Below are 22,807 nucleotides of genomic sequence, written 5' to 3'. Positions count from 1 at the left end.
GTGCTATCATATAAAGCAAACAGAATCAAAATTGGCTCATAAATGACAGAGAAGTAGCAAATTGAACATTTTGATCACACACGGACGCACACACGGACGGACGCACGGACGGACGGACAGACGCACGGACGCACGGACACACACACGTACGGAGCCCGTTTCATAGTCCCCTGCTCGAACTCATTCGGCGGGGACAAAAAATTGCATCCATTGCATCAAATGTTTATTGTGTTGCAGTGACATAGAAATGATGACTCTCGGGGGAAAGGGTTCTTATACCATAGTCACCACACAAAAACACAAGTTTATGAAAGTTTGATGGGCAAACCAATTCTGGAGTATTTTTTGTCACATTTTGATGAAACTTCTGTAATTTTGTGAAATGAAGGAGTAGATGTCATATGAAAACTGCCAGTGATTTTGAAAGAGGCCCAGGCAGTTTTTTGACGTGAGTGAAAGTTTGAGTGAATGAACTACTAGTATGGATTATTCAAGGACATGGTGGAATATTTACACATGCAGCTATGTAGACTGCCAAATTTTATCTTTTTTTATTGTAATTTGGCATTACCATAATTTAATTGTATACAGTGAATGATTCTCATTTCAATTAACAGATGGAGTCTCCATATCTTCTGCTACCATCAAAGGATGAACAGGTGCTTTTACCAGGTAGGGTGTGGTCGGACAAGGATAAACATTAAACAGTGCAGGATGTCAAATGTCATAGAGTGGGACTTAACTCACAAATGAGGCCAAAAAAAAAAAAAAAAGGTTGTATTGGCGTAACATGAGATTTTCAAATAGGGTCGGTCGGGCGGATTTTTTTTTTTCTTTTTTCTACCTGCATTTTACGTGTAAAACTCGTGCTCAGTAAACAGTTACAACTGCTGCACCATATGTGCTGTGTTCATCTATTCTACAAATCATTTATGAGGCCGATATTACTCAAATTATACCCCTTCACAGAATTTAAAGATGTTGAAATCCCTATTCTGAATGTTTTCACTTCATATTTTACTATTTTGACTTAAGATAGATGCAAATTGACCCATATGTACGATCTTTTCATCGCACACGGCGATCTCTATTACAGTCCCACATATACAGATTCATGTAAGTTCTCCACACAAGAAACCTATGGCAAAACTGTGCAAAATACATTGCAGTCTAAATGCTAAGTATACACTGTATAAATCTTGATGGAGTACGCGTCCGTGTTGGAAACAGATGACGTACTGATCAAGCGAGGCCGGCTATGCGAGGCGCTAGCGAGATCTCTCCTTCGTACATCCGATATCCCCAGAGCCGTTTCCACTTCCGGGTTTGCGATCACGATCGCAGTCAACAAGATACTTGATATCGATAGCAAAAAAAATAATAAAAAACATAGGGTCGGTGGAATTTTTAGGGTCGGGTGGGTTACGCCAATACAACAATTTTTTTTTTTTGCCTGACCTACCTCACATGTAACTATAGTTAGGTTCACATGCTGCTCCTAGACTTTAAGTTTAGGTCTAAAAATTAACTCTCGATAATTAGCTTGTAGTTTAGCGCCGTGTGGACGCACTAAACTACTAAGTTTAGCAATCTTAAAGTTTAGTCGATGAGTAGAACCACGAAACATCTTAGAGTTTACGCTCTCTCCATGAGCCATGGGGGTCCCTGCTCATAGTTTCGCTCCGTGTGGACACAGTGATTAACGAGCTTGTGAGTTAGTGTGAACCTCGCATCTCGTTTGCTGGGCTGTTTTGTGTGGGCATAAGGCCATCCAGCAAAGACACTGCACTTCCGTTGTAATCATCGAGTGGGGCTCGCTCGTAAGTTGTAATTTAAAGTTTAGATGCCCATGTGAACCTGCCTCGTGAAATCACGAGTGGAGCTACTCATCGACAGTTAAGTTTTCTACCTAAACTTCAAGTTTGGCAACTGCGTGTGAATGTAACTTATGAGTATGGCTCAGTCCAGTTGCTTTCATACTGACAGCTTTCAGGCTGGAATGAGGTTCCACACCTTAACCCTAACTTACCTGGGGGGGGGCCATAATGGCCCCCCCCTCGACAAATTCCGCGACCATTCCGCCGCGCAAAATTTTTTGACCGCGCCGCTCACTGACTTTTTACTTTCAAGTCTCGCGCAACTTTTGAGACCAAATTTGTCGCGACCGGGCATACCGTTCCGAAGCCACGCCCCTTCAAAAAATGTTCGTCCACCCCAAAATTGCTCAAAAACGTGATTTTGTGTACAAAGTCAATACAAATTGTGTTTTTTCAATTAATTCATATAAAGATTCATATTTTTAATTTTAATGGCTGAAATAAATGTATTTTAGTATAGCTATGCTTCTAAAGATGTGTATGACAAATTCTGCTGAAAAAAACAACAAAAACAAAAGTTCGAAAAAACAAAGAAATACATTAAAAAATGATAAAACAATAGAAAACATAGGAAATTAATTTTGATACTGATTTTCTTTTTACGTACAAATGTTCGGAATGTCACTAGGAAAATTTAAAACAAAAATCAGCATTCCATAAGCTTTTATAAGCCAATTATAGACGAAAATGAGTTTTTTTGCATATATTTGCATAATTAATTAATTTAAAATAAAAACTGCAAATTTTTTGAAAATTGAACTTAACAGTCTTGTAGATTACATCCGGCTTTATGTTCATGCAAAATTTTGCGGCGATCGCGCGATCAACGGCCGAGATCTGAAGGGGGGGCCATAATAGCCCCCCCCCCAGGAATTCAAGCTTGCTAAATAGCCCAGGTAAGTTAGGGTTAATGTGATGCCAGTGGTGGTGGTTGTTCTTTGTTGAGTTTAGTGGGCATCTTCATTTAGTGTTTGATTATTTACGCCTAAACCATTTGTTTAAAAGTCAATATCTGCATTAATTAATTGTCACAACATATCTTTAGAGATATTTTATAAATTAATGAAGTATTTGGTCTGGAATATTGTTATACTTATAAAATAATTATTACACAAATGAAGAGAATTGATTTAGTTTGTCTCGAACTATAACAAACCCCCCCCCGATATCTGTTGCATCTTCTGGTCACCCTGAGCACTATGGTTCATTGAGCGGCCTTCTCAGGACATGCACATAGACCACTCTGATGCTCGGGAGAGAAAGTCAGATGCCACATCTTAAAATCTCTTCAACTGGAATTTCCATCTTTTAATATATCACGTGATTAAAAAATAGAATACAATATAGAACATTTGTTACAATGTTAGTAAGTGAGGATGAAATTGAATGTAAGAAGAGCTTCCCAGGCAGTGTTGGCCAGCAAGCTATTAAAGGACAAGTTCACCTTCATTAACATAAGGATTGAGAGAATGTAGCAATATTAGTAGAACACATCATTGAAAGTTTGAGGAAAATCGGACAATCCGTTCAAAAGTTATGAATTTTTGAAGTTTTTGTGCAGTCACTGCTGGATGAGAAGACTACTGCAGTGTATGATGTCACATGCGTACAACAATATAAGGAAAAAATAAAGAGAATTTCACAAAATTTCATCTTTTGAAAAATGTACACTTTCCCTTGACTCGTTACTGACATATGTTATGGGTAATATTATTCCCATTGCCTTTAGAAAAAGGCAAGTCAAGTGCTCTTTTATTATGCGAAAAAGTGAAAATATGTTGAATTTTCTTTACATTTTCTTTATACTGTTGTACTCATATGACATCACGAGCCTTAGTAGTCTCCTCATCCAGCAGTTCTAACACAAAAGTTTTAAAAATTCATAACTTTTGCATCGAATGTCCAATTTTCCTCAAACTTTCACTGATGTGTTCTACTAATATTGCTGCATTCTCTCAATCCTTATGTTAATGAAGGTGAATTTGTCCTTTAAAGGACAATTCAAATATTGCTGCATTTTCTCAATCCATGTTTAGGCCTACATGTATATCAAACTGAACTTGTCCTTTAACCCGGTGACGACGAGTCCCAAGTATACTCAAGCTAGTGTCTATGGGAAATGCGTATTAGCAAAATCAGCCTGTCCTCAACGGGTTAATGTATAGTGTGCTTGTTTCTAGTATGTGTTGGGCTAACTGGAAACTCAGTGATGGGAAAGTAAACACCCTGTAAGAGATAGTCACAGGATATTATGTAAGATGGTGATAATAAATGTTGATATTGTGATAGGATGATAGGAATGATAAAAATTCATAATTATGAAGTACAGTCAAACCTGCCTTAGCGGCCACCTGTCTGTAGTGGCCACTGAAAAATCACCCCAAGAGAAAAGCCCTGTTTAAGACCCTGTGTATAGCGGCCACCTGTCTAACGCGGCCAGCGGCCACAAATTTTGTTTCCCTCGGTAGATTTTAACCTGTCTATAGCGGCCACAGACCCGGTAATTCAGCGTGTTTTTCTGGTTTGTGGCCGTACCAGTCATTCATGGGCAACGTTCAGTGATCGCCACCGCTGCATTCATCACTTATTCAGTCATGATAATGCACTAGTGTTAAGCTTTCTTCACAATTTTACAACATGCTACTGTGTAACAATTTCATAAACGCCGGCATTGTTCAATGCATGAAACGCATGTGTGCATACATACGCATGTACATGTATGTCCTGCACTAAGTACTTATAGATGTATACAATGATGATACATGTACATGTACAGTACATGTTTAGGCAATGCACACATATAGTTGGATAACCTGTCTATAGCGGCCACCTGTCTATAACGCCCACTTTTTTCGTTTCCCTTGGGTGGCCGCTATAGACAGGTTTGACTGTAATATTATTAACCAGCTTAAGCATACATGTACCAAGGACTCAAACTGATATAGCACAATTGATTTGTGTTTCATGTTAAAGGAAGTAAACCAACAACTTTTTCCATCTTCAAAGGATTACTAAACATTTATGCAAGGTATAGTTGATAGTGGCTTGATGCACAATTGATGTAATCTTAGTCTGTTTTAACTACTTACCACTATCTTTCATTGTGATAATGCATGTGAAATGTTCTTGTGATTAGGTATGATGTCACTCATGTCATTTTTTTCGGGGGGGGGGGGGGTGGGGGTGGGGGGTGGGGGCTTTTCAGGTAGAATACAGGTGATAGAAAGGGAGTATTCAGGTTTTCTCAGCAAGAAAAAAAATGAAGATGTTAGATGTAGAATTAATCATTTTCAAGAATCATAAAGGGATGGTACAGTAATGGTGGAGATGTGAATTGGGCTTTCAACTTTTTGCGAGATACCAAGAAAACACTTATGAAATAGTACAGAGCATACCATTTTAAGAGGAATTCAAAGTTTATTTGATAAAAATCGGGTTTGGAATGACTAAAACATCTAAAAACAAAGTAAAACAAAGCGATCGTAATAAAGTGTGGGTCCCACACTTATTAGAATCACTCTGTTTTGGATATCTCAGCCATTTCAAAACCAATTTTCATCAAATAAATGTTGAATTCCTCATGGAATTTTACATGCTCTTTCATATTTCAGAGGTTTCTCATTACCTTACCAAAAAATGTTAGAAACCTGAAATTAGGTCTCAACCAAAACTATACAACCCCTTTAACTTGTTTGGACTTCAATCTATGTAGTATTCCATGAATTCTGGCGTGAAATGTAAAGTTCTTATGGCTATGTGTAAACTGTCAGATCATTGCCCATGTCTGCAAGTTTTGAATAGATTAACCTGACTCATTCAGACGTATTTAAACAAAATAGCCCCCACAACTAGTGGTCATCGGGAAAAATGAAATTCTACAGTTTTTGTTATCATTGTCATGTAGATTGCCATAGTAATTCATGAAAAAAAAAATAATGGCAAGTCACTGATTCTCAAGATCACTCCTCTGCATTTCCTCCAGACTTTAAGACTGCATTGTTACTATTATTTGTCAGGAATATCAATTCAAGAACCACTAGAACCAGAAAGAGTCCTTCCTCTGTTGGTGTTACGTTTGACTACAGAGCATTAAATCAAAAATCTTTGTTAGAATGCTTAGTAGTCTGTTTCCTAAGAAACCCACCATGTCTCGTTTGGTGATGGCTGGTGATGGCACCATGGAGAATTTTCTTGGAAGACTTTGTGAGTGGAGTTCTTAGAGACAAGACCCGCAGTGTGACCACATTCCCACATCACGTTTTAAAACTCATTATGTGAAGGAGAGGAAATTCTATTGCCTTCTGGACTGACGGTACTTGTGTGGTGTATCTTTTAGGGCACTTTGGGTGAGAAGAAATCCGGCAAAAGGTCAAGTAATGTTTATGTTTTGATGAGATTCCCACAGTCACGCTTGATTATATTGCAGATGAGGAAATAATCACAATGTGACAGGATGCAGTTCTGTGGTGTGGATTTTTTATGATGTTAAACTCACTGTGTGGAGGCTGAGCTTTGCGCAGCATTACCGAATAAGGCATGCCCTTGATAATGCTGTGGAAAGTTTTCACTTCTGGGAATCGAGAGAATATATTGGAAGAGTGCGACTGATGTGTTGTAATGAATTGATGCAGGCTGCTATAGCAACAATATAGTATTGGAGGGCTTTTCATTGGTTGTCAGACAAGGGATCAATAAGAGTGCTTTTGTGTATCCTGAGCTATGCCAAGTTCCTATAGTGTGCAGGTGATACACACATTTTTCGTCACATCTGGCGGCATCTGGCGGCCGCCACATAATTATCGATATCGCTAAACGATAGTTAAGTGGTGGCCGCCACATAAATATTGATATCGATATCACTAAACGATAATTAAGTGGCGGCCGCCAGATAATTATTGTTTAGTGATATTGATAATTATGAGAAATGTCGATATCGATAATTATGTGGCGGCCGCCAGATAATTAAGTGGGCGGCTGCAAGTTAGCTCCACTGAAAGTTTTATCCTGCGTGCCATGAATGGGCTTCCGTACAGTACTGGTTTTACCCCAAACATCAAGTGGAATAGTTTGGATTCCCCCCCCCCCCCCAAAAAAAAAAAAAAAACAACAACAACAACAACAACAACAACAACAACAACAACAACAAAAAAACAAAAAAAAAACAAAACAAAACAGGATGCATGGAGGAACTGTCTGCAACAGGAGGTGTCTGTACATAATATTATGACGTTCATTACTTCACTCTCCTTAGCCATCGACATATATAGTGTAGTGTGCCTCAGGCCCATAACTAGGTTTTTAGGGGGGGGGGGGGTGAGAAAAAGCGGACCTTTTTAGTTCAAGTTTATGTTCAGTTCCGTTATTTTACGCATACAGAGCTATACTAAGGAACAAAGGAGGGAGGGGCAGTGCCTTCAGGGTCGGCAGTAATATGAAATGAATTTTCCACTCTCAAACTTTTGCCTTTACCTCTTTGGTGCCTGAGGCATTACAGCAACTGGTAGTACTGTATGCCTGTAATTTTTTCAGCTGTCCCATGATGTATGCACATCTCACTTTCCTCATTGTTAAAGTTGGATATTGTTTTCATTTTGGCTTAGGAAATCACCATGGAGAATTTGTTGTTAACTTCCCCTCATCTAAGGCACTCATAATAGAACGTAATCTTAGACCCAAACCTTTTTCACAGTCTACCAGTAGGCACACACTGTATACTGTTAATTCATATACAGAATAGCTCTTGTAGTAGCCCCCTGATATTCTGTGTGCTTGTAGCTATATGCCTCCCAATTGTCAAGTTGACTTTATAGAATGAATTAAGATTAAATGGAGTGAAGTGTGGAAGTTTCATTGAAATTTGGACAAGAGAAAAGTAATAACATTTACAGATGCTTTACATTTTTTCCTATGATGGGGACATTCAGTCACATAGATAACTTTGTGAAGTGATAATATATCATACATCTCAATCATTCCAATCAACTCTTTTTGTACCACATTCTCATACCCAACTCAGTTGATGGCTTGCCAACTTGGCATATTTCGCTCAACTGCACAACCATGCAAATAAATAAATAAATAAATAAAAAATAATAAATTATGTTGTATATACTTTCTATTTGCAAGAGAGATGGTTATAGCTTTGTCATAAAATTTGCATCACCACAAAGTTTGCAATTTCCTCTTTAGAAGTCTAATTTCTTCTAGACTACATTTCTAGCAGAAAGCTTTTATTATTAAAAGAAAAAGGTTACATGACTTGAAAATCAGAATGTTTTTCCAAAAGCTCTTGAGGTCTCAGAATGATTTGACACACAGGGGTTTTTACACCGTGGCACACGAAGAGTTCAAAATCAGTATGAAAAGTAGCCTTGGGATATATAGACTGTTTTAGGAAGGTCAACTCAACCTATAGATTTAGACGTGATAGTCAAACATAAAAGAAATTTAGCTTGTAAACAAAATAAGTCAGCTCAAAACACCACAGTAAAACTGTTTAAACTTTGATTTTCACCCACACTGAAAGGTACTAAGAAGTTCTTTAAAACTAAGAAAGGAGATAATTAGATATCTTTCAAGTTTGACTTTGGATGTATTAAATTTCCTGTTTATCAAGAAATTGAATGTATTTGTATCTTCCAGTGATCTCAGCTGTCATGTCTGCAAATTTTATCAGGGTAACATGATGATAGATCGCAGATGTATGTCACGACAAATAGAAGTGATATGAGGTGTGAGGCAGCCACTTGGCAAGTTGTATTCTGTTTGTTAACTTCAATGAGCTGTGAGTGAGGTGGGACTGCTGAAGTCTACTTGGACTTGTGACAGGTTGTCCTCACTGCGTCAACGGATTGTTACTTCGTTCATTGAACGAAGAGTACCTTCTTGTGTGCGTCACATGGGGTGGGCATGGAGGAGCATCATATTTTTTATGATTCACTGTGTTTATGGTCACTGTGTCAACGGATTGTTACTGTGTTCATGGAACAGAAGGAGCAGTGGCTGATGGGGGGAGGGTAATAATATCGATAATAACTAACACTTATTTAGTGCTTAATACTGACGTTTCTAAGCAGGTAGTGGGCTTAAACCCCCCTTGGGCTGCTTTTGTGATTTTTTAATGTATTTATTTATTCTATTTTTGTTTTGTTTTTGCTTGTCAGTGGATTGGGGGAAGGAAGTGGCAGCAAAAAATGTGAAAACTTTTTTGTGTGCTTATCATGGCCCATCGTCATTAGGTACCCCCCTTAGCAAAGCTAGATTCACCCCACTGAAGACTACTTTCTTGCATCTCTTGTGTTCCATGGAGCAGGTATGGAGGGTCGTTGTGTTTTGATGTGTTTGATGTGTGCTTTATACCGATACCCATGACCGGCCTCAATGGCCTTAGACTGGAGTTGTCAAACAGGCACCTCCTACATCACCCAGAGTTCATTATACAGCCATGTTTGGGTGTGAGAACCAATTATTGACAACTAGAGGCAGCCGGTCAATAAAAAAAAAAAAAAAAAAAAAAAAAAAACAACAACAACAAACAAACAAATGAAACAGACTATGGAAACTTTTGGCATTTGTGGTGTAGCTGAGTGGTGGCGAATCATTTCGGGATAAAGTTTTCGCTGAAATGAAAGCAGCATGACATGCCAAATTTTTAAAAACAAACGTCTGCCAACTCAAATACAAATCAGGACTGATGTGACTTGTTTCTTTCCTGATGTGAAGAAAGTGTTTATGTTCCAGGGTGACTGCACAACTTTCTCAAGCATTGCTTTTGTTTTACCACCAGATTATCAAAATACATCTTCAGCTGAGAACAAGAAGGGCTTTATCGCAACTTTTTGTTTTTTGTTTTTTAGGGGGTGTTGAGTCACATGTATTTGTGACCCGCCACAACAAAATGATCCTAAAGTCGGGTGAGGTCGATTATTTGAAAATTGCATGACACAAATGGCTAATCATTCTGCTTTAAATTGATACATAACACATCATATAAAAATAATCGACTGCGGAGATATCGATGTTTAAAAGAGAGCATGTCGATACGTCTGGGAAATCACTGTTTCAAGAAAAGCGCCTTAAAAGTTCTCCTTGCGACGCAATCACAATCAAAGGACACGCAAGTCAGTTTTCACCTCCGAACAATAGAAGGTAAGCCCTAGCAACTCCGAAATGCTCATTCAAACACAGCGTCGGCGGTTTCCTCACCGACCAATCAGTGACCAGGATGACAGGAGAAGCGGCTGGGCATAGCGCACCTGCCAGCACGCACCAGTCGACTGGGCAGTCTGTGTGCGAGCTTCACGCTTCGGTTAGCGGCAAGCAGCAAACTGACCAATGAGATCACTCTGGTCGTTGTTAGGGGCGGAGCCTATGTGTGGCGCTCACTCCAAATGTTCGAACCAGTTTCTGCTTCGTTGAAACGCGCAAAAAACATGGCCCAGAAAAACGCTATTTTTTGGTCTTTCCTTTCATCATTTTGCTTCAAAATTTCGACAGATGATAGAAGACATGTCAGACTCTAATAATATGTCAAATTCAAAAATTCGTAAGTTTTGACCAATTTTGATGCTCTGACTTCAAACTCGATTTTCACGGCTTCGACCGTGCGCGACTTTAGGACCATTTTGTTGTAGCGGGTCACATTTGTATCATGTTGTAGAGCTCAATCTCCTCTTTATTTGTTGTCAATTTTAAATTGTTTTCATTTTCAGTAAAATGTGAAAAAATCAAACCACAAGGGCACTATTTTACCCCACATTTGGAACAGTGCTTATAGATCTACCCACTTTTGATTAAAATGAACTTTTTTTTTTCATGAAAATTGATTATTTAGGCTCAAATCTTAGAACCCGATATTGCCCTTCTGGTTCTCAGTTGATAACATCATATGATGATGCATAAAATAGAATGTAAACTTCCATGAAAACTGGATAATGAAACCAATTATTTTGTTGTTGTGATTTTAATGAGCTTCTTGAATCATGTTTAGAATCACTTGTTTAGTCAAGTCTTTGGAGGTGTAAAAGCTAGGAGAATCTTTGTATGAAAGCCACTCGACTGTTAAGCTGTCATTCCCTGAAATTCCCAATTTGTTTGAGCAAAGATTACCGTATTTGGCTAGGAAGGATGCCATGCTTACATGTTCCTCCATCTGGCATGTTCTAACCTGATCTATGGAAAGTGGTTTAAATCTCATTGAATTCATGGTCATCCAGGGTATGATATGACAAGAACAATATAAAAGTCCATCCTGTAGAGCTCTGTCGTATGCAGGGATTTTCAGCGGCATGGTTTCGTTTCCTCTCACCGGATTTATACCATTGTCTGGGCACAGATACTGGTACCTAAAAAAAAAAAGAAAAAAAAATGGGAACATGTTTTGTTTTAAGCTATTCATTCCTGGGGGACATTTATTGCAGAAAATATCATCTTTTCAACATTAGAATGCACCTCTGAATTTAACTCCATATCTTTTAAATATGGAAAAAAGATTAGGTAGAAATGGTTGAATTCATTAAATTTGCACAAGATCAGTAAAGAATCATAAAATCACAACAGAAAAAAAATGCCAATGTGAGAGAGGAGAATTATCTTTGATTTTTTTTAAAAATCTTCTTTGATGTTGGCTGGAGTGTGTGACATATCGTCGCCGGTCACACGAACCGACGAATCACTCGATTTTGGGTCAAATTTTCGATTTTGAGATTTTCAATCATTTCGATAGTAGATATTCCATACTACATATTCTGAAATTCTCAGTGTGTAATTCAGTGTAATTTTTACGTAGTTATCACTTTTGTAGAAGTATGTAATTCCATTTGTGAAAATTATTTGTTTTCCCCATAGACGCGTGTGTTAAAACAATCAGGCGATTCGACGGTTCGGTGACAGCGCATACGCGCGGTCACCGAACCAACGAATCAGTGCGCATTGACTTGCGTGTAATTTTTGAGATTCAACAGTTCATTGACCGCGCGTACTATGTAATACATGCGTTGACAATGATAACGCTCAATGTACATGTACATATGGACACACATGGAAAATGACAACGTTCTTTGCAGACCGAAAATACAGTATTCATCGCATAATCGGGCATCTGATAATCGGGAACCTCGCTTAAATGGCATACGCTTCCCAGAAACATTTCCAATGCACGTTATTTTCACTGGATAATCGGGCGGGGACCTCTGATAAACGGGACAATTTTTCTTCAAGCGATCTTTGATTTTGTTGATATTTTACACAAAAAATCTACCAAAACACCACAACAATATTTCAAAGATTCCCTATCAGTTGTCGTTTACATCAAACTTACAAAGCAAGCTTCGGACTGGTGTGTTTTGACCTCCGTCCATCCAGTACACGTACATTTCAGCTCGCTGCCCGCCTTCGCTTTTCTGTACATGTGTATATATGGCGAGCCAGATCGCTACAACACATGTACAGTGCAGTGATCGCGGCAAGTAAACAATCAAGCCGTGATGATTGAATGATTGAAGGACTTTTCATTGACGTTCCCACATCAGTTCTGGGTAATCATTTCCCATGGTTGTGGATATGTATTTATACAGAACGCCCTACGTGTCCAAGAATTCCACGAATGTTTAAGAAAGTGCTAGCTTTTAATCCACATATTTTGTGTTCGAAGAGAGGCGACAGAAGAAGAACCCGGTTGCGATTACTCTACATCATTGCGAGAATGCAGGGACAGCTAGAGGGTCGCGCCGAGGGGTAGCGTGGTTGTGTATTCATGTACATGTACAGTACGTCAGTCTGCATGTGTGTGTGTGTGTGTGCACTACATAATGTACATGTCGTATGCCGTTAGTGTATGGTGAGTGCTCATCGCGAAATCGGGCACCCCGCTTAAAGGGGCCGTGTTTGCTACTCCCAACCTGTCCCGATTATGCGGTGAATACTGTACATGCATGCAGCTCTTTGACGATTTTCCGCTTATTTGTTAACAATACAATTCGATAAAAACTTCGCAAGTTAGAGCAAGAATTGAAGTCTGATGTACTACAAAAATAATTGGAAATTATAGACATGAAAGTGTAGCAACCATAAGTCAAAAATGGGTTAACTTCAAACGCGATTTTCTCGAATTGTCATTCTTACGCAAACCTGAGGGATTCGTCGGTTCGTGTGACCGGCGACGATATTACCCTATTTGGGCACAATATGCTATCTGTCTTGGAAAAGATACGAGAAGGGAAGTAGGCAAGCATGACCAGCCTAGTTATATGATGGAGGAAGATAAGAACATCAAGTAGGAAGTTGACAACAATAACAACAAAAGAAAAGGACAACACAAATTAGACAAAGGAAAAAAGAATCCGCAGGAAAAGCCTGTCATGATCTCCCGGCTTGATGATCCTGAAACTTGAAACATTACTTCCGGAAAATCGATTTATAATAAATCCTTAATGTCCTGTTCACTACCTACCTGATGGTGGCTTTTGCATGAAAGATCATCAGCTCACAAGGATTCATAACCTCATGAATTGCTAGAGAGTATTACTGACTAGAGTAGAGGAAATAAAGAGTATATACCAACCAGAGTATGTCAATGCAAAAACCGCCCAATCCTCAAATCTGGCATTTCCTTTTTTAATCCGGAAAAAAAAAAATTGGGAATACCCATCTTGATTTCAATGTAGAACTACTCTATGAAAGCTTAATATGAGATTAAGATGATTTACAATCTAGCTGAAATCTCAGTCGTGGAGCAGATTTTTCCCCCACATTTTTGCTATCAATTACTTTTGGCAATTTGGAGATTTTTTTCTGCTGCATAGGAAAGAATTGTGGTAGGATTAATTTCCAGGGATATCCTCTTGAATGTCCGGAGTACACTGCATTGTGCTGCAGTGAAGACTTTTTACCAGTTAATAATGAAATGATCAGAGCTTCAACTGTGTGTGTAAGTGGGGGGCAGATTTTTTTTTTTTTCTTTTTTGACTACCTGTTGTTAGAAACAGGATATAGATGGGGTTAGATTGTGGTAGGATGTGGGAGTGGCTCTTTCAGTCCAAAAGCTTTTTGTTTTTGTGTGGATACAGTGTGCTGCAGTGCCAGCTAAAAAAAGGTGCATTAGGTAATGCTATAATATCACCTTGCTATCACTGGCTCCATGGCATACCATCCGGGTAGCAAGTTGCAGTCTTAATCATTCAATTAATTAATTTGCTGTTTTTACCCTTGATTTCAGCATTTCCTCACATGCAAATAACCAGCCTCTTTAGACACATGGAGAAATTTGTTAAACTGCTATTGGTTTTATTTTTTTAAAAATAAGATTTGAATTAGTTTTAAAAAGATTTATAAATTGTATTTGTGATGTTACTGCACCTCCCACATTTTTAGGGAAAAATGTGCGGTCTGCTAATAATTGATTGCTAGACTTGGGGCAAATCCAAAAGGGGGTGATTAGAAATTTACCTCTGTCATTGCTGTCTTGGCATAAGTTTGTATACTGCATGTATGGCACAACATCATGATGCATAGTCTTTGCTTTATGGGATCATATACAATTTAGGTTTATTTTGCTTTGATTCTTTCAAGTGACAACAGAGCAGTCTACCAGATATGTAAATGCTCCAAAAGATAGGGTAATGTTTGTTATTCTGAAGGTTCATCAAACAAAAAATGAAATGCAGTTCATTATTCCGAAACACACAAATTCAATATATACCTAGATGTATGCTAATCCGAAAGTGAAATAAGGTTCATTATTCAGAAGGTTCGGTAATCCGAAAATGACATATAGTTTGTAATTTTGGAAGTTTATCAATCTGAAAATGAAATAAAGTTCTTTGATCCCAAAATGAAGTGAAGATATGTACTAACAAGCCTTTGGAATTAGAATCCTAATTTGTTTTCAGATTTATAATGAACCTCTGGAATAACAAACCTGAATAATGAACTGTGATCAAAGGATGTAGCCTCCTTATGAAAGCATGAAGATTTCCGACGGAGACCACTCACACTGTGTCCTTATAGGTCAACTTAGTTTCAAACTCATTTAACATGCACATAGAGGTCATTTTGTTCTTAATAAACTTATAGACATTTTATTACATGTATCCAAATACATACATTCCTGACAGAGGTCTTTGCTCTATCGATGATTTGAAATCAGCCATGATGCTGCCATACATGTAGATTGGTATGGAATTCCTCTTGGACTGCGCTGAACAGTTTGAGGATATCCTGGATTGGGTGTGGTCACTGCGTTGTGAAAACATTAACTGGTGGCTACGGAATGCATACATCTCTTTATTTAACTATGATATTGCTGATACCAAAATATAGCAGTGCACTATTTTTGTTGTTTTTACCCAACAATTAAATGATTATTGAAGTGCATGTGAGAAATATGCATCCCATCTGAGTGTGACGATACCGTGACTGTGTTACTCCATTAGGGACTACTGTGTGGAAATTGAAGGAAATGACTAAAATTCATCTGTGCTCCTCTGAGGTCCTGCCCTGTAGACCAAAATTAACTTCCACTTTTTTACATACAGTGTAGTTTAAAAGAGTCGTAGCTCTAAGATTTGAAATGATATGTATTTTTTTTTTTTTTAATTGGACCATCCTAACCCATTCAGAAAGTGATTGAAATAAGAGAGAATTAGGAGGTACAGTTTCATATAGAAAAGGGAGAATAGAAGCTGTAAAGATTAGGGTTGCTCAGGCATGCTGGGCATAAGTATCAATGAAAACATGTTATATTTCACAGTGAAAGCAGCACCTGTCTGAAAAAAGATGGTCTAGAAAAAAATTTCTAACATCTTGATTTAAGCTTTGTTTTGAGCAGCCAAACTTTGATGGTAGGAAGAACAAAAGATTACTCGCCCAGATTAAACAAACTTTAAAAATTTGAGTCAGTCAGCCCAAATGACATATTTTGCTCTATTACAGAGAATCCTAATCTGCAACGTTTTGTTGGTTTTGAGCTGGGCAGTCACATATTTTGTTTTTCAGGCCATCTTTAGAGTGAGGAACATAAATGTATACATCTCCATTTGTGTTTTGTGTACTCAGGTACTGGTACTGTAAAATCATAAATTTTCGCATGCTTTACACTTTTGCGAATCTCGTGAGCCAAGATTCCCAAGTGAATGCCAGTGGTGATTTGCGAAAGTTTCATGCCATGAAAAAGTCTGTCAGCTCAAATTCATGAAAGTTTCATGCCACAAATGTTAGTGGTTTTACAATATAGAATATGCAGTGTTATGAGGATAGAGATTATTTGGGTCACACATTATATTGACCTTGTCTGTGTTTATCTGGGAGGAAGGACAACCCTTGGACTGGCATTGGTTCAAGCACCATTCTGTCTGGACCAGGAATGAATAGAAGGCCAAGTGCCTGGTCCCAGCCATGAATTTGTAGGCGCATTCACACACACTAAAAAAGCGTGATTCAAATTGCGATTCAAATTGTGCTTTTTTGTGCTCTGGTTCACATGTGTCCTGGAGAGAGAAAAAATTGCACCATTTCGCGAAGAAAAGGCGCGACACAAATCACACCAGTTTGACGGAAGCCAAACAGTTGTGTCATTTGACCTGATTTTGACGCGACTTGCTACATACCTTGTACATGTACTGCGACTCTATACTCTGGAAGTAGCTGTCTTATGCATTGCAGTGTGATGTATAAAAAACCGCTGCGATTTCGCACAACGTGCACACACACTTCGTACCGCTAATGATCATGACAATTCGGCAAAAAGCGTGACTATTTGAGAAACGTCGCACGTTTACTGATGTGCGGTTCATGATTTGAGGCTTACTAATAGTTGCGACTATTGTGTCCACACTCATGAAAAAAAAAAAAAAATGGTTTTTGGGTCGCGATTCAAACTGCGACTCCAAAAAGCGAGACTTTCGGCTGCTGCGTAAAGCCACCTTATATCAACCCTGCGGTGGTACAGGATTGCTATGATATTCATTGTATTTTGTCATTAACCCCTTACTGTGCTTTCTTCACCAGTTGGCATGCACGCTGGAGTCCGTTCTTTGCTGATTGGCACAGATATCTTAAAACTAATTGTTAATAAATAAGAGATTACCAGGCACCAAATCCATATTGTGTCACCATGGCCACCCTGTTGTTCTGAAGTACAATATGCTGCAGCTGATGGGTTTGTTTAGTCTACAACTAGGCCAAGGTTTGGATGGATTACTTCATGCTACTGAGAAAACTTGGCAAGTTCTGCGAAGTACCTGGACACATTAAGGGTTAAATGAAATCAGAGCTGCATGTATGTAATCCAGGGATTCAGGAATGAGATTGTAATGTTGACAAAGTGAAGACACTTGCCTGAGTATACTTGGCACTCATCCTCAACAGGTTAAGTGAGTGTTGAATCAATTGTATCTTTTGTATTGGTCATTGGTCATTGTGTGGTGTCTCCAAAATCCAATACCAACCTCTGACAATCTTCATATTTTTCAAAGAACACCTGGGTCTCATTTTGTCGTAAAACAATGTTAGGATAACAATTTCTACTAGAATAGCAACTTCTTGTAGCAACTACTAGGCAGGAAGCAGGATTCTTTTCATTACCATGACACTTGCTATTGCAGCAAAAGTTACTGTCATAACAGCTTTCTAAAGAAATGTTGCTCAGATTGTGGAACTTCCTCCGTCCTTTATTTTGTTGTTGTTTCTTGTTTGTTTGGTTGGTTTTGTGAGTGTGTTTGTGTGTTTTGCCATCTTGGAAATCATCATGTCTGCTGTAAATGCATTCTTTCATGAACTTTCACAAATAGATACAGTCAACCCTGTCTACAATGACTGCTCAAGGGAAATACAGAATGTGGTCTTTAAGACAGGTGGTCATTGTAGATAGGTTGATGTGGTAGCCAATGTTGTAGACATTTTCATCTTTGTATAGTGATAGCATGTACACCACAATACTATATAATCGTGTGGGTATGATATAGATGTGGATACGGATCAGATATATGGATATGGATACAAAGTCACTTGTGATAGCAACCTATCACTTCATATCATCTGCGGTTACCTTTGCAGTAGACAAGTTTCAGGGGCATATTGAAAATGTCACAACCATCGAAGCTATAGTAGACTAGTTGCTTTACTGTAGTTTGCCACTGGATCTTAGATCTTGGATAAGTAGACCTCCCAAACATCTCCTGTGGAGTTTTAACTGGAGGTTGGAGGACAAATGTGCACTTATTATGAGTCATCCAGCAGGAACCAAATCTGGTTGCTGGCCATGTTAGGCAGGTGGTCACTATACAGAGGTTCTTAAGGACACATTTTCTCTGCAGGACATTCTAATTTATTTGCTATGTATGGGCAGGTGCTTGTTACAGACAGGTGGTTGCTAGAGCAGATTTGACTGTATTTGTAGTATCTGTTGATATCTGTGATATCCAGTCTATGCTAGATTCAAATTATGTAAAATGCTAATAATTCATATTTTGGCCTGTTTTGCCTCACTGTGATGACATTATTGGATCCAGAATCAGCTAGTACTTGTTGAAATACCAATTCTGCAAGGAAACAAATAAACCTAACTTTTAGGGCTGAGCTTTGCTGAGATAGACACAATATGTGTCATAGCAAGGAATCACCAAATAGTCTCAATCAGAGTGCCTCAAAATAGTTGAAAGGAAGACACCAATGATAAGGATGAGTGTGGGCCATACATGCAGTGGGATTTGTTGAGATAATGACCAAATGTTTGTTTTGATAAGTGTGCTTTTGGTAAGCAATGCTGGATTGTGTGGACCATGAGTCATTTAACAGCTACATCAAGTATTACTCAAGTGACCACAGGGTGTTACATAAAGTGTCTGTAGTCTGGGGATGAATCAATTTAAACACATGCGTAATGATATATTGATTAAGCATACTTTTGGCCAGGAGGGTTCTGATTAAATTCTTGTTGTTCATTTAATCTTTGCAGCAAATTCAGGACCTCTTTCTAGCTAAGACCATGGAATGTGGTAGAATTTGCCAGATTCACAACACTTGGTCAGATGAAGAGGAAATATTTTGTCAGTTCAATTCAAAAACTGATGAAATACAGAGTTGTTGTTTTTTGGTTTTTTTTTTTTTTTCTGGGGTACTTCGATCCTCAACCACTTAAAGGGCATATAAAGCACCCAGTGCGATGATGCAATACAAAGAATGATCACATACATTGTTTTTGTACCATGTATGCGTAAATATGTTGTATCAGTCTAAAGCACATTATAAAGCAAAAAATTCCATCAACTGAATGATACTTCTGAAATAATAAAAATTATCTAAATCAATTTCCTAGATTAGTAGTCATTTGCTTGACAGAGGAAAAATGGTGATTAATACTTGACTTCTGAATAAATGTGTGATTCATGTCTGAAGTTATTGCCTTTTCTTTTTTTAAGTTCAATTTTGTTTAAGACTCAGTTCCACTTTTCCCTTCTTTATGTATCTCTTGAAAACAGCTCCTGCATTCAGAGGTCAAGTCACAATCATGGAGACTCCAACCCTCCCGCCCTCCGATGGAGCTCCAGATATTGAGGCTTCCAAGGCACCAGAGATGCCAAGGGGGTTGAGACAACGCTTCAGGCCCTTTGGATGGGGTGAGGATTTGTTCCAAAGTGTTAAAACAACAGTTTTGTGTTCTTTAAGAATTCAAAATACAGAAGCATAACATCTTCAAACACTATAGTTGATAGTATACCTTTTTTTCAAAGTGTTTTTATGTTTTCCTGCGAGCAACATCTGTTAAAAGAGTGGCTCAAAAGAAGTGAATTGTATTTTTTTCTGAGAACATAATATATATAGAAACAGAATGGTAGTAACACGGTGAATATTGTGCTGATTTTACACCTGGTTACTGCTTCTCTGTGTTTGATGCTTACATTTGATGACTTGTCATTGAAAAGATCCCAAAACAAATGACACGTTGTCATTGGACAAAACATCTTTTGTCAATCTATCTAAACCTTTTTTTTTTTCTAGATGTTTTATGTCTTCATTTTGTTGCTTGGGTTTCATTTTTTTTTTTTTGAAAATGATACGCTAGTGAATTCAGTCTTTTTGTTCCATATGCTTTGTCTGCCTATAATGCACTTCAGAGGAGCCATGCAAAGCAAGTGGAGACGAACTTGATGACTCTCAGACAGTGTCTTCCCAGTCCATCAAAGTCTCCAAAAAGGGCGGCCATAGACAGAAGACTTCAAAAGATCTCCGCACCAGTGGTGTCTGCGAGGTTGACAATGTATCAGAACCAACACCAAGCAGTGAGCGACTTTCAGCGGAGGAGGGAATGCCGTATAGCCCCGACCAAAACTCGCCAAGCAGGAAGATGTCCGGCAAGCTGAAGAGGAAACACGAACTGCGCAACGTGAGTAGATCCCAATTTTACTGGTCAAGTGCGATTAGGCGAAGATAGTGTTCTTGAAAGAGGCAGTGGCGGATGTGGTTTTATCTGAACTAAACCCTGCATTAGAGATGGACCAGAGGAAATGTCAGTGACCCAAGTGTGATTATTGCCCAAATGTGGCAAAACGTGAGTTTATGTTATTCAAGAAGATTGGAGAGGAAATTGTTCATGCGCCTATCAAAGATAGGAAGCATTTATCTGTGATATTATCTGTGATTTGATATGTGTACTATTGTAGGTTACAAGTGAACTTTTCAAGCAACTCTGAGATCTGGTCATACAGCACAGAATGAAATGGAGCTCTATGAACACCCCAACATCTGCAAGTATTTAGAATAGTAGCCACTTAGCAGCAGAACCTGTTAATGGCTGTAGTGAAGATGTAACATGTTTGGCAAATTTTTCAAATCATATGCTTTACTTTCTTTTTATTTGAAGGGCAGGTATTTGTTAATTTTGAAAAACAAGAGGGGGGAGAAAAAGTATGACTTGCATTCATATGATGTTTCTGAATGTCTATTTAATGTACTTTGTATTCCTTTGGTTATTGTCCCTGTTAATCATTTTGTGTATACCTGGCTCAAGCAATTATGTTTTCCATTTTGCCTTTATTGAGCAGGTCAGTCAAAACTGCTAAAGTTGTAATTCTCCCTTACTTCGTGAAAAACAAGACCAATCCATGATTATTCAGGTGGTAATAAAGAATTATCCTCCCATGTTTTCGAGTTTATCTGAGCACACAACATCTTTGATCTACTGTAAAAGTGGAAATTTTCGCAATGGTGAAATTTTCCCGCATTTCGCGCAACCAGAAATTAGTGCGAAAATAAAAGCACATGAATATTTTTGCTTGCCATATGTTGCAGTAGTTAATGTCTTGATTCCGCAGAATTAAAAACGTGCAAAACTATCCACTTTTACAGTATTGTACTTGTAGGCAGATGAATTAAGTTTGTCAAGTTAATGAAAAACTGATGGCATGTCAGACATAAAAAGAACAAGGATATAGCAAAACATGTTCTAGTCATTTGTCCATGGAGATGATTTCATTTACCATCTGAGCTGTGTCACAAATACTCTACTGACTCACAAATACTCTACTGGGAATAACTTTCTGAATTCTGTCTGGTTTCACTCAGATATTGTCAGTGATGTGATGTTCTTGTTTTCCTCCACTCATGCCCAATTGATTTCCTTGGTGGGTGCATTCTTCCCTCAAATGAATCACTGCATCAAATCAGAAGCATCTACCGAAGCTTTTGATAAAGAGTAGACTTGCAGAGTGATATGCACAACAGTCTGAACTCTTGATTTCCTGTCTTAAGATGTTGTTTCAATCTGGTAGTAATAAATTCAAGCAAAGTTTTTGGCCAGCCTTTTTCAAGTCTACCGGCATCACGTACCTTCCACCATGTCCGTAGGTTTTTTTTTTTTTTTTTGCGTATGGCTGGAATAAATAACTTTCTTTTGCAGGCCGTGGAGTTTCTCCATGATTTTGGCAAAGGATGACATCTAGAATGTCAAATCTGTAAATTGAGTTGAAGTTCAATCCACCCAAAGGTTTAGCAGCAAGAGAACAAAGAATAGCCTTTAACTCTCTTTGATTGCTGAATTAAACATTGAGACGCATTCTGGTGCTGTCTGAGCTAGGTCAGTCATAATCTGTTACTTGCCTGAGTATGTTTCTTACTTGAACTGCTCGACCCATGTTTTGCAGAGTGGGTATTTTGCCCTGAAAATACGCAGGCACAGTGGGAAGATATTTTCATTTCCTTTCCAAAGAAAAAAAAAAAAAAAGTTGACACTTGTGGTCAGCCAGTCTTCCCACAACGTTGTGAAGTGAACTACTGCCATGGTTTTCAGTCAGTTCTACCCATTTTGGAACAGACTACACTCCCACTACTTTTAAGTGGTTGTAAAAAGAATTTGGGCTCACAAGCTGACCAAAGGATGTCTATTAGGATACCTGCATGTTATTTTTCTTATTGTATCCAAAGTACAATACACTTTTGCCCATGTCAGCAGGGCCCCTGTTTTGATAGAAAGAAAATAATTCTAAAGTAATTGTGGTGATGTGTGGTATTCATGAAAGCCTTGAGGTTTACATGAGGGAAACATCATTGATTTGCTTGTTTATGAGACGGAGTGTTGTAATGGTAATCATTGTTTATTTAAATCTTACAAATGGAGAGAGCTACTCCCACAGTTTTAAGCCATATTGTAGAGCAAGTCCTAGATAAGGTCACCTGAGAAGGCAAAATTTCATCTAAATTGCTAAATATTGACATGTTTGGTATCATTTTAAGTTTATGAGTTGAAGTTTCATTGTAATTTGTATTATGCAAATTAGCTATGAATGAATCGCTTTTTCAAACACTTTTGAAACCACTGATAAAAGTGGTATTGGCAGACAATGTTCATGCCATTGCAGGATTTACTTTTTGGAACAGGAACAACGTTAGCACGTTTAAAGTCCAAAGGAAAGTGGCCAGATTTAATTGAGTGATTGAAG

General features: G+C 38.3%; 1 protein-coding gene across 1 annotated transcript in view; it reads left to right on the top strand.

Annotated features, from left to right (window-relative positions):
- LOC140246059 (DNA-directed RNA polymerase I subunit RPA34-like) overlaps positions 1-22,807 on the top strand; it is a 56,988-nt gene that overhangs the window by 8,012 nt on the left and 26,169 nt on the right. The window contains exons 5-7 of the mRNA XM_072325504.1: positions 618-672; positions 19,352-19,489; positions 19,988-20,256. Of these exons, the coding sequence (XP_072181605.1) occupies positions 618-672; positions 19,352-19,489; positions 19,988-20,256 (462 nt within the window). The remainder of the gene's footprint in view (positions 1-617; positions 673-19,351; positions 19,490-19,987; positions 20,257-22,807) is intronic.

This window comes from Diadema setosum, chromosome 2, assembly GCF_964275005.1.
Source record: "Diadema setosum chromosome 2, eeDiaSeto1, whole genome shotgun sequence".
NCBI lineage: Eukaryota > Metazoa > Echinodermata > Echinoidea > Diadematoida > Diadematidae > Diadema > Diadema setosum.
This window is presented reverse-complemented; position numbering and strand designations above follow the sequence as displayed.